Source organism: Alosa pseudoharengus, unplaced genomic scaffold (assembly GCF_046254945.1).
Source record: "Alosa pseudoharengus isolate Yale_2024_CS ecotype anadromous, Long Island Sound unplaced genomic scaffold, YU_APseudo_1.1 YU_APseudo_1.1_scf_22, whole genome shotgun sequence".
Lineage (NCBI taxonomy): Eukaryota > Metazoa > Chordata > Actinopteri > Clupeiformes > Clupeidae > Alosa > Alosa pseudoharengus.
The window spans coordinates 1541776-1556775 of NW_027468680.1; the positions used below are offsets into that span (position 1 = coordinate 1541776).

The 15000-nt window shown below is 48.5% G+C and overlaps 2 protein-coding genes across 3 annotated transcripts in view; one reads left to right on the forward strand and one right to left on the reverse strand.

The window, feature by feature from the left end:
* lactb2 (lactamase, beta 2) overlaps positions 1-7921 on the reverse strand; it is a 21681-nt gene extending 13760 nt beyond the window's left edge. For both annotated transcript variants that reach the window (XM_076300196.1, XM_076300195.1), the window contains exon 1: positions 7621-7921. In XM_076300196.1, the coding sequence (XP_076156311.1) occupies positions 7621-7742 (122 nt within the window). In that variant the 5' untranslated portion in view covers positions 7743-7921. The remainder of the gene's footprint in view (positions 1-7620) is intronic.
* A 2700-nt stretch (positions 7922-10621) lies between these two features.
* Positions 10622-15000, forward strand: part of LOC143139221 (E3 ubiquitin-protein ligase TRIM21-like) — an 18078-nt gene continuing 13699 nt past the window's right edge. The window contains exon 1 of the mRNA XM_076299824.1: positions 10622-11809. Coding sequence (XP_076155939.1) covers positions 11294-11809 — 516 coding nt within the window. The 5' untranslated portion in view covers positions 10622-11293. The remainder of the gene's footprint in view (positions 11810-15000) is intronic.

The following is a 15000-nucleotide window of genomic DNA, read 5'->3' on the forward strand; positions in this document are numbered from 1 at the left end:
AGTTTCCTCATGTGTGTTTAAGGTAATACTGTTCTCCTTGGGACAAGCCTTTTTGGGAAACATTGGTATTGAAATGATCATTCAGTTCTCCCAGAATCCCCAGCGCGAAACACCGTGGGAATCTCAAGCACAGTCCAGCACGCTGGCGTTGCACAGCTCCCCCAACAAGCCATTGCCGTCCTCGGCGCGGGCGTTCCCACATTCAGTCTAGGGCTGCACGATATTAGGAAAACATGCGATATGCGATACCATTATTGAGTACTGCGATAACGATATAATTTGCGATATTTAAATATACTGCTCAATAAAGGTTTTCCACACATATTTTGAAACCTTCCACCCTTTTCTCCATTCTCAAACTACATTCACAGAATGTCTGACAGTTCTTGCAAAATAAAACACTCGCCTCAAAAGTTTTACTTGTGCTCAGAACCAAACAGTGACAGAGTGATTCAGTGTATGATTGAAGTGTTCCCTTAATTTTTTTGAGCAGTATATTTAATGTTTTTTTTCATTCTGCTTGCTGCAAACATACACTGTAGGGTTGGGGGGGGGGGGGTAAATGTATAGGCTAATTACAGAAATAAATGTATAATTTTTAAATAATATAAAATATAATGTAGCCTATATGGCCTGATGAAAGTGGACAGCTAAGAGACCTACTGACTAGGCTATCGAAGTTGTGTGGAAGATCTGCTCCTAATCCTCATAAAAGACGGGTGGACAGCCAATCTGAACACTTGTGCACCAACCAGCGGAATATTCCACATTGCCAGCCTTCGATGGGCCTAGCAAAGAAGCTAGGCCTACTTCAGCTATATCGCGGCAATCATCTCAGTCTGTAACCTCATACAGTACGCTGCGCATCCCACGTTATTAGGCTACCGGCATGCCGACTACGAGGGCAGCGGAAAGTGAAAGTAATTGGGCTGCAATCGCACAGTCCAGAAGTAGGTTAAACAACTTTTACAAATAACGAATCCTGATTACCTCTGTGCTGCTGTCTGGGGCTTTTGCTAAATGCAAATCATGAAATACAAGCCTTACCGACAGTGAAAGACAACTTCTGATATAACGATAACGAAAGAAATTGTTTATTTTAACACGGTGGAGAAGGACGCATTTGCGCTGTGTTTGTAACACGGCATCCTTCATAAAACCAAAATATTCCCATAACAGACGTGCTTTTCCTTTTAGTCACTAATTCCTCTTCACCCAAGTGTAACCTACCTCGCTCGACTCACTATCTTCAGCCATCACGACTTAGCTCCCGCTTTAACACCTAAAACACCACACACCTAGACTGGTAGGGGACGGGCTTCTTGGGCTGCATGACCGCATCAGTTTGGTAAAATATGTTGACATTCAGAATGTGAATACACCATAGACTGTATGGAATGCGCACGGCTCAGAAAATGTATCGAATTTATCGAAAATTAAGTAATCTTTGCGGTATGTCCATCGCAAGTGTTGATATCGCGATAACGATAGATTTTAGATATATCGTGCAGCCCTAATTCAGTCCAGCAATTAGTCTCTGGCACTGCCACACAGCAGGTGGGGTGCACACAACGCAACGTACTCACCCTGGGGAACCACAACCACCAGCGGCCCAATGCGGGGCGTGCTAGCAGTCACCTGGTCTGTCGCCTCTCATCCCCAGCTCCCTTCAGAGAACGCCCTCAGGTCGCACTTTCGCAGTGTGCACCACCGCAACGTTCCTCCAACACCTGGCGGGGCCTAGCCTCCACCGCAACGTTCCTCCAACACCTGGCGGGGCCTAGCCTCCACCGCAACGTTCCTCCAACACCTGGCGGGGCCTAGCCTCCACTGCAACGTTCCTCCAACACCTGGCGGGGCCTAGCCTCCACTGCAACGTTCCTCCAACACCTGGCGGGGCCTAGCCTCCACTGCAACGTTCCTCCAACACCTGGCAGGGCCTAGCCTCCACTGCCACCGCAACGTTCCTCCAACACCTGGCGGGGCCTAGCCTCCACTGCCACAGCAACGTTCCTCCAACATCTGGCGGGGCCTAGCCTCCACTGCAACGTTCCTCCAACACCTGGCGGGGCCTAGCCTCCACTGCAACGTTCCTCCAACACCTGGCGGGGCCTAGCCTCCACTGCCACCGCAACGTTCCTCCAACACCTGGCGGGGCCTAGCCTCCAACACCTGGCGGGGCCTAGCCTCCACTGCAACGTTCCTCCAACACCTGGCGGGGCCTAGCCTCCACTGCAACGTTCCTCCAACACCTGGCGGGGCCTAGCCTCCACTGCCACGTTCCTCCAACACCTGGCGGGGCCTAGCCTCCACTGCCACCGCAACGTTCCTCCAACACCTGGCGGGGCCTAGCCTCCACTGCCACAGCAACGTTCCTCCAACACCTGGCGGGGCCTAGCCTCCACTGCAACGTTCCTCCAACACCTGGCGGGGCCTAGCCTCCACTGCAACGTTCCTCCAACACCTGGCGGGGCCTAGCCTCCACTGCCACGTTCCTCCAACACCTGGCGGGGCCTAGCCTCCACTGCCACCGCAACGTTCCTCCAACACCTGGCGGGGCCTAGCCTCCACTGCCACAGCAACGTTCCTCCAACACCTGGCGGGGCCTAGCCTCCACTGCAACGTTCCTCCAACACCTGGCGGGGCCTAGCCTCCACTGCCTCCACTGCCTCCACTGCCACAGACTCCCCGGCGCTGAGCACCGTAACTGGCACTGCACCTCCGATGCTCCACTCCGTCGTCTCGCCAGTCAGGGCAGCAGACTCCAGTTCCATCGCAGCCGGACCACGCTGCGCAATCAGGCTACAGCTACCGACGTTGGTGTCCCTCCTCTGCTGCCTTGTCGCAGAGCTGTCCTCTGCTGTTTCGGCCACTCCACACCGCCATGATCGCGCCAAGGCCTTGACCTTCTCTCTGGCTCGTGCCATCGGATTTCACACAACAAACTTTTTTTCCCCTTATTTTTCTAAAGAGTACCGGCGAACAGGGCGACTCGAACAGGCTCCGCCAACCGTCCGTCCTCAAGGCACCACCTCCTTGCCGCTCCACCTCTGCTCTGCTCCGCAGCCAGGGCCACCGCCAACTCCAGCCTAAAGCTGTCCGGCGGGGGCAGGGGCTCAAGGTCTTCTCTCGGTGAAGTCAGCGCCCAGGCCAGCGTCACTACCTTATTTTCTAAGGCCGCTTCCTCAGGCCGCTCTCCCAGTCGCGTGAAGTCCTTCTCCGCCGTGGCCACTGCATCAAAACCCTCTTTAGGCAAGCACTCCTCCCGTAGCTAGGTCCAGGCGACGGCTGGTCTCCTCCTGCGGCTTCTACTGAAGGCCTCTGTAAGCTTTTTAGTACCCCTTACAAGGGTTCTCTTCAGATCCTTTTGCTTCGGCCTCCACCTAGCGGTGAGCATGGACGGATTATGAACTTTCGGGCCCCTGGGCCCAGATGTATTAAGGGCCCCCCACTAATTGTCGCATATGTGGAAGGGGGGTTTGTAGGTCCTTCCTCAGAAATGTTTTAATTTGTTTGATGTGATTTCCTGTATTCTGGTGCATTTTGGGGATGGCCAGTACTAAATTCAATCAGATTCATAGCCTACATATCAGTAAAGTTACTCAAACAGCCTATTTCCACTTGAGAAACATTGCCAAAGTGCGGCCCTTTTTAACTCAACAAGATGCAGAAAAACTAATTCACGCCTTTATCACTAGCAGGTTAGACTACTGCAATGCACTTTTCACTGGTCTTCCCAAAAAACATCTAAAGAAATTGGCACTCATACAGAACTCTGCGGCTAGACTTTTAACTAAGACTAAGAAGAGAGAACACATCACCCCTGTGTTGTCTGAACTGCACTGGCTCCCTATTTCCTATAGAATTGATTTTAAGGTTATGTTAATTACTTACAAAGCTCTAAATGGCATAGCACCTTCATATATCTCTGAGCTTTTAATATCTTATCAACCACAAAGGAAACTTCGATCATCCAATTCTAATCTTTTAATCGTACACAAAGTGCTCCACAAGCAAAGTGGAGAAGCTGCTTTCATCCATTATGCCCCCAAACTATGGAACACCCTGCCTCTGTACATCAAGCAGGCGAGTTCAGTAAATATTTTTTAAAAAGATCTGAAAACATACCTGTACAGGAAAGCTTTTAGTTAACTCGTCTTATCCTGTAGACTACTTTTTCAGATTATTCTACATCTGCTGCTATTGGAGGGCGCAGCCAGCCAGAAGCAGATGGGCTCCCCCTATTAAGTCAGGTTCTGCTCAAGGTTTCTTCCTGGAATATGGGAGTTTTTCCTTGCCACAGTTGCCATATGGCGTGCTTGTGGGGGGTAAGAGGGTTAAGGCTGCCAGTCTTATGACATGTCATTTTCTGTATTTTTGATATGTTGCTGAGTGGATCATAAACGGCCCCAGCAATGAAGAAATGTGATTGATAATGACTGACTGACTATTATTTTGTTACATGCTTCAAATGTAAAGCACTTTGAGCTGCATTCTGTGTATGAAAGGTGCTATACAAATAAAGCTTATTATTATTATTATTACATCCTGATTTGTTGATATTGAGGCAATGATTCCATGCAAAGGCTTGGGCTTCAGGGTCCCCTGACCCCTTGGGCCCCTGGGCCGGGCCCGGTAGGCCTGTGCAGTAATTCATCCCTGGCGGTGAGGTCTCCCACTCCCGGCTCCTCCAGCACTGAAGACACTGTCTCCTACAGAACGCAACTTGCTCCTCCATGGAAAACGTTCCCATCTACAGGTGCTGCTTTGGAAAGCAGCAGACCGTCCTGATCGATCCACCGGCTGTGGATATAACCGCGTTTGGAGGGAGTTAGAAGACAGGTATGAAGAAACGAGAAGAACTCGCCCACCCTCGATTCAAGTCCTGTTGCTCCTCCTGATTTGTTAGATGTTATCAGCTGTAACTGCAAAGCTGGGTTAAAACTGTGTATCTGTAAAGTGCAGCTGTGCAGCTGCAGGCCTGGCCTGTACTAATTATTGTTTCTGCAAAGGCAGTGATGTTACATGTGGCAATATATTTACACAGCAAAAAGAGCAGAAGGACAGGGATCTGGAGAAGATGGCGACAGGACAACGGATGAGCACAGTGAGGAGTAGTAGAGGCTACTGTAGTTCTTCACTTTGTTACTCAATTGTGAGTCACAGCAAAGGGCCAGTGAATAGCTATTTCCAAAATGATTGTGGAATTCAGAAATAACTTGAGGATCCAAATTATTCCTAAACACTGAAAATTTTTATCCTCCAAACATCCGTCTAAATCGCCCCCAAAAACTCAGCAAAATCAGCTTAATGAGAGTAAAAACGTGACCAAACCAAGTTTAAATAGTGATTTTAAATCTATCTTGAAAATGTCAGATATGGACTCAGCATCTCCAGTAACCCCTAAAAACATACTAACATTGTCCATTTTGGCCAAGCAGCTCTTATAATATTGTAACGTCGGCGCATAAAGACTGTGTTAGCGTTCTCCACCGAAAGGCATGCTGGGACTCGAGGGTGAACATTTGGGGGGTTTATGTCGTTATTCTCCTTAGTTTTGTGTGTAATGTTAGCGTCTTTATTGTAACATGTTTCCCTTTTAGTTCTCCCTCGTGTGTGATCCTTTTTGTGTGGGAGGCTGCGTCCTCCCCTGTATGTGTAGTGTGTGTGCGTGCTTGACCTGCCCTGTTTGCATTGTGTTCTGTGTCTTGGTCTATCTGTGTCCCGGCTCTCGTTCCTAGTGAATAAACCTTTTGATTGGACAACTGTGTGGATCGCTATCAAATCGTTACATTGGTGTCAGAAGCGACTTTCGAACATGGCCTCCACTCAGCGGGAGCAGCTGGGAGCGGGAGACCTCATCACTGGGTGGAGGCCCACGCAAGAGGATGCAGAGAGAGCCCTTGTAAGGGCTACTAAAAAGCTCGGGGCGTTCTATCGCTACTGCCGACGGAGGAGAGGAGCTTTCGGTTGGAGCTGCCTGCGGCCATGGGAGAAGTTCTTGCCGGAAGAGGAGCCTGAAGAAGCGTTCGCGGAGAGGACGGCGATGGCCTGGGCGCTGACTCCACGGCGAGCCGCGACGCGTGAACAGAGAGGGAGTGCGGCGAGGAAGAGGTTCCTAGACGATGGACGGTTGGCGGAGCCGCTGAGGGCAGCGAACTCACGACGGTGGGGCAGCTTCGACGGAAGGGCCCTCTAGTGTGTGACTGTTTTGGTGTGTGCTTTAACTTTTGGGTGCGTGTGAGGGGCACCGTGCAGTGCTAGGCGCTAGTTCTAGTTGGCCTGTTGGCCGGCGCCTTTTAAAAAAGAAAAAAAGTTCGGTGTGTGGAGTTCGATAACACGACCATCTCGGGGGTCGTGCCTTCGCCGAGGCCGCGAAGGAGTGGAACGGGCCGGGAACAGAGCAGTACGGCTCTGCGAGATGGCAACACGAGGAGGGACGCCGAAGACGGTAGCTGCAGCGGGAGAGCTCAGCGCGGTCCGGTTGCTGTGGAGTCGGTGCCTGTCTGTCCCGGTCGGCGACTCGACGGAGCGGAGTGGCGTTGGTGCAGCTTCATCTGGCCCCCTCGAACCCTGGTGCTTGGTACAGTGTCGACGGTTGTAAGGCCACCTAGGGCCCCGTCTGGAGAGGAGGAGTGCCGTGGTGACACGCCGCGGAAAGTGCAGCCTGAGGGCGGCTGCTGAGAGGGAGCTGGTGACGAGCGGGTCGGCCACGTGGCTGCTAGCACGCCCGAACTGGATTGCTAGCAGCGTGGCGCCCCGTTGAGTGAGCTCCTGCGGCGCGTGCACCCCACGTGAGTTGGCGGAACTGTCACACTGGACTGAGTGGCGGGCGACGCGCGCCGACGCTAGCATGTGGCTACCTCGTGGTCGTTGCCGAGGACGGCAACGGCTTGTTGGGGGAGCTATGTAGCGTCGGCGCATAAAGACTGTGTTAGCGTTCTCCACCGAAAGGCATGCTGGGACTCGAGGGTGAACATTTGGGGGGTTTATGTCGTTATTCTCCTTAGTTTTGTGTGTAATGTTAGCGTCTTTATTGTAACATGTTTCCCTTTTAGTTCTCCCTCGTGTGTGATCCTTTTTGTGTGGGAGGCTGCGTCCTCCCCTGTATGTGTAGTGTGTGTGCGTGCTTGACCTGCCCTGTTTGCATTGTGTTCTGTGTCTTGGTCTATCTGTGTCCCGGCTCTCGTTCCTAGTGAATAAACCTTTTGATTGGACAACTGTGTGGATCGCTATCAAATCGTTACAATATAATCAATATAGGGTATTATGCTAATTTATGCTAATTAGCTCAATTACACAAATTACACAAATTTCTGCATGCTGGGAACCCATACTATATATTTCCATCATAAAACTTTAGTGTATTCAACATTTCCGGGTTCACCTTTCTGTCCACTGGACTAGCAGAAGGCAGACACAACAAAACATTGCTACCGAAAGAGCAAATGATATGTGGTCACTGTAGGATTGTAGATGTGGTCACTGTATGACTGTACAGTGAGAGGGACGCTTCTTTCTACACGGTCAAAAGGTATAAAATAAAGCTTTGATGAATTTAATTGAATTGAACTGAGTGACTGACAGACACGAACAGGAACGGGGGGTGAGAGGCCTTACCGTTTCCCGGTGCCCACCAGGTATGTGTTGGTACCCTGCAGGGTCATCGGGCCCGGGTTGCAGCCGAGGATCCGTACGACGCGCGCGGACAGCTGCTCAATCCGCGGGAGGATGGCAGTCATCGTCCTGCTGCTAGAAAGTTTCAACACGCCTCGTGCTATAACACGCGTCAGACCGAGTTGACCTGAACGAGGGACCCCGTTTATAATCGACTCTGAACTGGACTCAACCTGAACGAGGGAAACAGTTTATAATCTACTCTGAACTTGACTCAACCGTTGCTGTCTTCCCTTTGTTTACATGTTTTACTTCCTGAATTATGTGCTTTCAAAATAAAAGCTCTGTGTCGCCTCCACTTGAATAGTCCCCCTCCACGACCACTTGATGTCGCTAAGCACTACATGGCTGTTTTTGATGACAAACCTGACAGAGAACTGAGTGACTACCCAGGCTAGACTGAATGCAAGCTCCAATACCCAGGCTAGACTGCTCTAACTCAGGCTAGTCTGAATGCAAGCTAACTATATACCCAGGCTAGAATGAATGCAAGCTCTAACTATATACCCAGGCTAGACTGAATGCAAGCTAACCCATGCTTCTTTAAGAGTGTGTAGGCCCTTTCACACTGGCAAAATCGCCGCGATTTTATGTACCAGAATCGCGGAACGACGTGTGAGGGAGACTCCATGCTGCTTTAAGAGAGAGTGTGTGTGAGAGACTCCATGCTTCTTTAAGAGTGTGTGTGAGGGAGACTCCATGCTGCTTTAAGAGGGTGTGTGAGGGAGACTCCATGCTTCTTTAAGAAACACAGAGTTTTCTTGAATTTCCCCTGGGGATCAATAAAGTATCTATCTATCTATCTATCTAAGAGTGTGTGTGTGAGGGAGACTCCATGCTTCTTTAAGAGTGTGTGTGTGAGGGAGACTCCATGCTTCTTTAAGAGGGTGTGTGTGTGTGTATGTGTATGGGAGGGGGGGTTCTGTCATTTAAACAGAGAGAGAGAGGGAGGAAAGGAATTCCATGTGTGTTATGCTGAAAGAGACAGAGACGGAAATAAAGAGAGAGAGAGAGACAGAGAGAGGGAGAAAGAGAGAGAGGGGTCTGTGTTCGTTTACAGAGTGGATCGATCTCTGTTTCTTTAAGAGCTGCATGCTGGGCCAGACTGCTGAACACAAGAGAAGCGCAGCAGAGTGCAGTGACAGCTGTGTGTGTGTGTGTGTGTGTGTGTGTGTGTGTGTGTGTGTGGGAGGGTTTTTGTCTGAAGAGGAAGTTCTGTGCTGCTTTTCTCACCGTAGACCACCTCCTCTCTCTTAGCGCACAGACACACCTTCCAGAAGAAGACGACCGTGAGTACAACTACCGCAGATGCACACACACACACGCAGGCACGCACGCACGCACGCACGCACACACGCACACACACACGCACGCACACACGCACGCACGCACACACGCACAAACAGACCACACACATACACACAACAGACCACACCTTTACATAAAAAAAGTCACACACACCCAAAACACAGACAGACAGACGCACAGAATGACAAAGAGGTGTGTGTGTGTGTGTGTGTGAGGGTGTGTGTTTGTATGAGGGTGTGTGTGTGAGGGTGTGTGTTTGTATGAGGGTGTGTGTGTGAGGGTGTGTGTTTGTATGAGGGTGTGTGTTTGTATGAGGGTGTGTGTGTGAGGGTGTGTGTGTGAGGGTGTGTGTTTGTATGAGGGTGTGTGTGTGAGGGTGTGTGTTTGTATGAGGGTGTGTGTGTGAGGGTGTGTGTTTGTATGAGGGTGTGTGTTTGTATGAGGGTGTGTGTGTGAGGGTGTGTGTTTGTATGAGGGTGTGTGTTTGTATGAGGGTGTGTGTGTGAGGGTGTGTGTTTGTATGAGGGTGTGTGTGTGAGGGTGTGTGTTTGTATGAGGGTGTGTGTTTGTATGAGGGTGTGTGTTTGTATAAGGGTGTGTGTGTGAGGGTGTGTGTTTGTATGAGGGTGTGTGTGTGTGTGTGTGTGAGGGGGCAGGGTGACACATTTCTCTCAGCTGTGTCTGCTTCTATCTGTATCTAGAATCACATGGTTCAACAGGAGTCACATTACACACAGACACTCACCGGCAGTCCCACACACACACACACACACACACCAGCAGTCCCAGACACACACACCGGACATCCCCCCCCCCCCACACACACACACCAGCAGTCCCACAGACCCACACACACACACACCAGCAGTCCCACACACACACACACACACACACACACACACACACACATCTCTAAAAAACATTGATAGAGTGCCGCCTTTCCATGTAATTCCATGTTTCTCCCACATTGTCTTACAAACTTTTGGCATGTGACAGTGTCATTTTTAGTCAGAACAAACACATTGATAAAGAGAGAATCAGCATTAAATCAATATTAGCCAGGGGTATAATAATTGTGTTCTTAACTGTATTCATCATGAACTTGTGCCAGGTGCATAAGGTTGACAGCTGGATTCAACCCTCCAAACCATATATTTTCTTTAAAGATGAACTGAACTGAAAGAATCAACATTGATAATGTGTTGATTATGACAATTAAAAATAAATGACACTAAAACATTTAATTAAAAAAATAAAGACGTAGCCTTTTTTAAGCAACACCAAAATTGCGTTTGTTAGTATTAGAACGCTGCCAGTTTCAATGACGTCACTGGCATGGTAGGACCTGAGAAGTTCTATAGGCAACAGCTGCAGCATATTATGTATACACGAAAATTAGTAATTTGAATGGCATGGGTTACACATTTGAGCCTGTGAGGGACAGGCCTGTAGTGTCTTGACTACCACTAACTTACTGACTAACTTTTGACAAGATTTGGGAAAGATTCTTGAAAAGCTTTACTCAAAAGACTACTGTCTTAACAATCTTGCCCAGATTTTGTGAAAATCACATGGTGTAAGGAAGCCTTAATTTGGGTGAAGGGTCTGATCTGATCAGGTGTGTGTGTGTGTGTGTGTGTGTGTGTGTGTGATGGTGTGTGTGTGTGTGGCTGATACCTGTTCTGTTTAATTTGGGTGAAGGGTCTGATCTGATCAGGTGTGTGTGATGGTGTGTGTGGCTGATACCTGTTTGTTACATCTGATTTTAAAAGTTACGAATGTTCTTGATTTCAGCTACTTTGTTAAACTCTGTTAATCACTTCCAGTGCAATTTAGGAGAACTAGGGTAAGATAAAGTGCTTTATGATGCTCAGGGCTATTGCAGTGAGAACTAGGGTAAGATAAACTGCTTTATGATGGTCAGGGCTAGTTGTTTACTGAAGTATGTTGGGCCCTTAGCAGCTTTTCCATCTCTTGTTTTCATTTGATTTTCTATGTTCTGCCAGTTGTGCATGTTAAAATAACATTTTGTGTAATTAAATGTAAATCTGAAAAGGTAAAAGATGTGCATTTTTAAAATGATAGAGAATATTCGATCTGCCCTTTTAGACGGCAGTCACATTGGCACATGTCTGATTCATATCTGATTTATTTCTGCATATGAATTATGCCTTGAACTGATCTGTGTTTTTCCTGTGTACACATTCATGTTGCATGTCTAAACTGTGGCGCATATGAGCAAAAAATCAGAATTGGGTCACATTTAACTGACGATGTAAACATAGCCTGAGACGGCTAACTTGAAATCATGTGTGGTGTGTTTCCAGTGGTTGCCATGGCATTCTCCGGTGCTGGCGTGATCCGCGAGGAGCAGCTGCAGTGTCCAATCTGCCTCCAGCTGCTGGCCGACCCGGTCACCACCTCATGCGGCCACAACTACTGCCAGGCCTGCCTGGGTCAGTACTGGGACAAGACGGCTCACGGCTGGCGCTGCCCGCTCTGCAAGGAGGCCTTCGCCCAGCGGCCCGCGCTCCGTATCAACACCACCCTGCGTGACATGGTGGAGCTGTTCCGCCAGGGCGCCGCCCACACCGACGCTGAGCTTGGCCCCACCCCTGGTCCAGAGGGCTCCTCGCCCGTCCCTCGTCCACTTGCGCTGCCCGGGGAGGTGGCGTGCGACGTGTGCGGTGGCGGAGGCGGGCAGTGGCGTCTCCGCGCCCTCAAGTCCTGCCTGGACTGCGGCACGTCGTTCTGCGCGCTGCACCTGGAGCTCCACCAGAGGGCGCCGGCGCTGCAGAGGCACGTGCTCAGTGAGCCGCTACAGGTCAGGGGTCAGGGGTCACCACACCACGGGTCACCACACCAAAGATTGTTAAGGCGGAGCAAGATACTTCATCAGGAGCCACTTCCGGGAACCCGGATCGCACGAGGGGGGGTCAAAATCCCCCTTTATGCAGAGCAGAGGCAGCGACTGCTCCATTGAAGTCTATGGGCATAGCTCAGAATTTCACCACATATGCTAAGGTCTTAGTTCTATAGAGTTAGGAATGTGAATTTCGGCCACGTTTTCATGATCCTCAAACCCTTCTGAACATTTCAGGTACATTTTTAGCATTTTTGAGCATTCCAGTCAGGAGAAAATCGACCTTATATGTGTGCGCCGGTTATTTATGCCGCTGCTGTTGGCCGGTTGCAACGTACGCTCATCAATACGTCATCGACACACCTCTTTATGCAGACAGGATTCCATCCCCATTTTGCGCCCATAGACATGAACTATGACAATGTATCTTGCTCCGCCTTAACAATCTTTGACCACACCACGCTGCAGGGTTCAGGGGTCACCACACCACAGGGGTCACCACACCTCATATCGCTCCTCATATCTCATATCACTCCTCATATCTCATATCGCTCCTCATATCACTCCTAATATCTCATATCACTCCTCATATCTCATATCACTCCTCATATTACTCCTCATATCACTCCTCATATCACTCCTCACTCCTCATATCACTCCTCATATCTCATATCACTCCTCATATCACTCCTCACTCCTCATATCACTCCTCATATTGCTCCTCATATCACTCCTCATATCGCTCCTCATATCACTCCTCATATCACTCCTCACTCCTCATATCACTCCTCATATCGCTCCTCATATCACTCCTCATATCACTCCTCATATCTCATATCACTCCTCATATCACTCCTCACTCCTCATATCTCATATCGCTCCTCATATCACTCCTCACTCCTCATATCACTCCTCATATCACTCCTCACTCCTCATATCTCATATCGCTCCTTATATTGCTCCTCATATCACTCCTCATATCACTCCTCACTCCTCATATCTCATATTGCTCCTCATATCACTCCTCACTCCTCATATCACTCCTCATATCACTCCTCTCATATCTCATATCACTCCTCATATCACTCCTCATATCGCTCCTCATATTGCTCCTCATATCACTCCTCACTCCTCATATCTCATATTGCTCCTTATATCACTCCTCACTCCTCATATCTCATATTGCTCCTTATATCACTCCTCACTCCTCATATCTCATATTGCTCCTTATATCACTCCTCACTCCTCATATCACTCCTCATATTGCTCCTCATATCACTCCTCATATCACTCCTCACTCCTCATATCTCATATCGCTCCTCATATCACTCCTCATATCACTCCTCTCATATCTCATATCACTCCTCATATCACTCCTCATATCGCTCCTCATATCACTCCTCATATCACTCCTCACTCCTCATATCTCATATCGCTCCTCATATCACTCCTCATATCTCATATCACTCCTCATATCACTCCTCATATCTCATATCACTCCTCACTCCTCATATCACTCCTCATATCACTCCTCATATCACTCCTCATATCACTCCTCGCTCCTCATATCACTCCTCATATCACTCCTCACTCCTCATATCACTCCTCACTCCTCATATCACTCCTCATATCTCATATCACTCATCATATCACTCCTCACTCCTCATATTGCTCCTCATATCTCATATCGCTCCTCATATCACTCCTCATATCACTCCTCATATCTCATATCACTCCTCACTCCTCATATCACTCCTCACTCCTCATATCACTCCTCACTCCTCATATCTCATATCACTCCTCATATCTCATATCACTCCTCATATTACTCCTCATATTACTCCTCATATTGCTCCTCATATCGCTCCTCATATCACTCCTCATATCTCATATCACTCCTCATATCACTCCTCATATCACTCCTCATATCACTCCTCACTCCTCATATCTCATATCACTCCTCATATCACTGCTCACTCCTCATATCACTCCTCATATCACTCCTCATATCACTCCTCACTCCTCATATCTCATATCACTCCTCATATCACTCCTCATATCACTCCTCATATCTCATATCACTCCTCATATCACTCCTCACTCCTCATATCTCATATCACTCCTCATATCACTCCTCATATCACTCCTCACTCCACATATCGCTTCTCGCTGCCTCGCCATCCATCTACCAATGTGTGTTGAGGCGGGAGCCATACACATTACCATGGCAACGATGATCTCTACCAATCAAAGACTTTTACACTTAAGGATTTCTGGTAGTGAGGTGCTTTTCCGTGAAACCACAAGGTTGATGTCATATAAACTAGTATCACAATCGCTTCATCATCACATAGCTGGCCATCACAAAGTCTATCTTGGACAGTTATGATTTTATGGCTTTTAATCAAATTCTTAATGGAGAAAATGAGAAATTGTATTCTTACTTCTGGAATCGGAGTGGCCAGTGACTGTTGAACTGCTGAAATGAGCGTTGAACAGCTGAATTGGATTCTTATTTCTGGAATCGGAGTGGCCAGTGACTGTTGAACTGCTGAAATGAGCGTTGAACAGCTGAATTGGATTCTTATTTCTGGAATCGGAGTGGGCAGTGACTGTTGAACTGCTGAAATGAGCGTTGAACAGCTGAATTGGATTCTTATTTCTGGAATCGGAGTGGGCAGTGACTGTTGAACTGCTGAAATGAGCGTTGAACAGCTGAATTGGATTCTTATTTCTGGAATCGGAGTGGGCAGTGACTGTTGAACTGCTGAAATGAGCGTTGAACAGCTGAATTGGATTCTTATTTCTGGAATCGGAGTGGGCAGTGACTGTTGAACTGCTGAAATGAGCGTTGAACAGCTGAATTGGATTCTTATTTCTGGAATCGGAGTGGGCAGTGACTGTTGAACTGCTGAAATGAGCGTTGAACAGCTGAATTGGATTCTTATTTCTGGAATCGGAGTGGGCAGTGACTGTTGAACTGCTGAAATGAGCGTTGAACAGCTGAATTGGATTCTTACTTCTGGAATCGGAGTGGGCAGTGACTGTTGAACTGCTGAAATGAGCGTTGAACAGCTGAATTGTATTCTTATTTCTGGAATCGGAGTGGGCAGTGACTGTTGAACTGCTGAAATGAGCGTTGAACAGCTGAA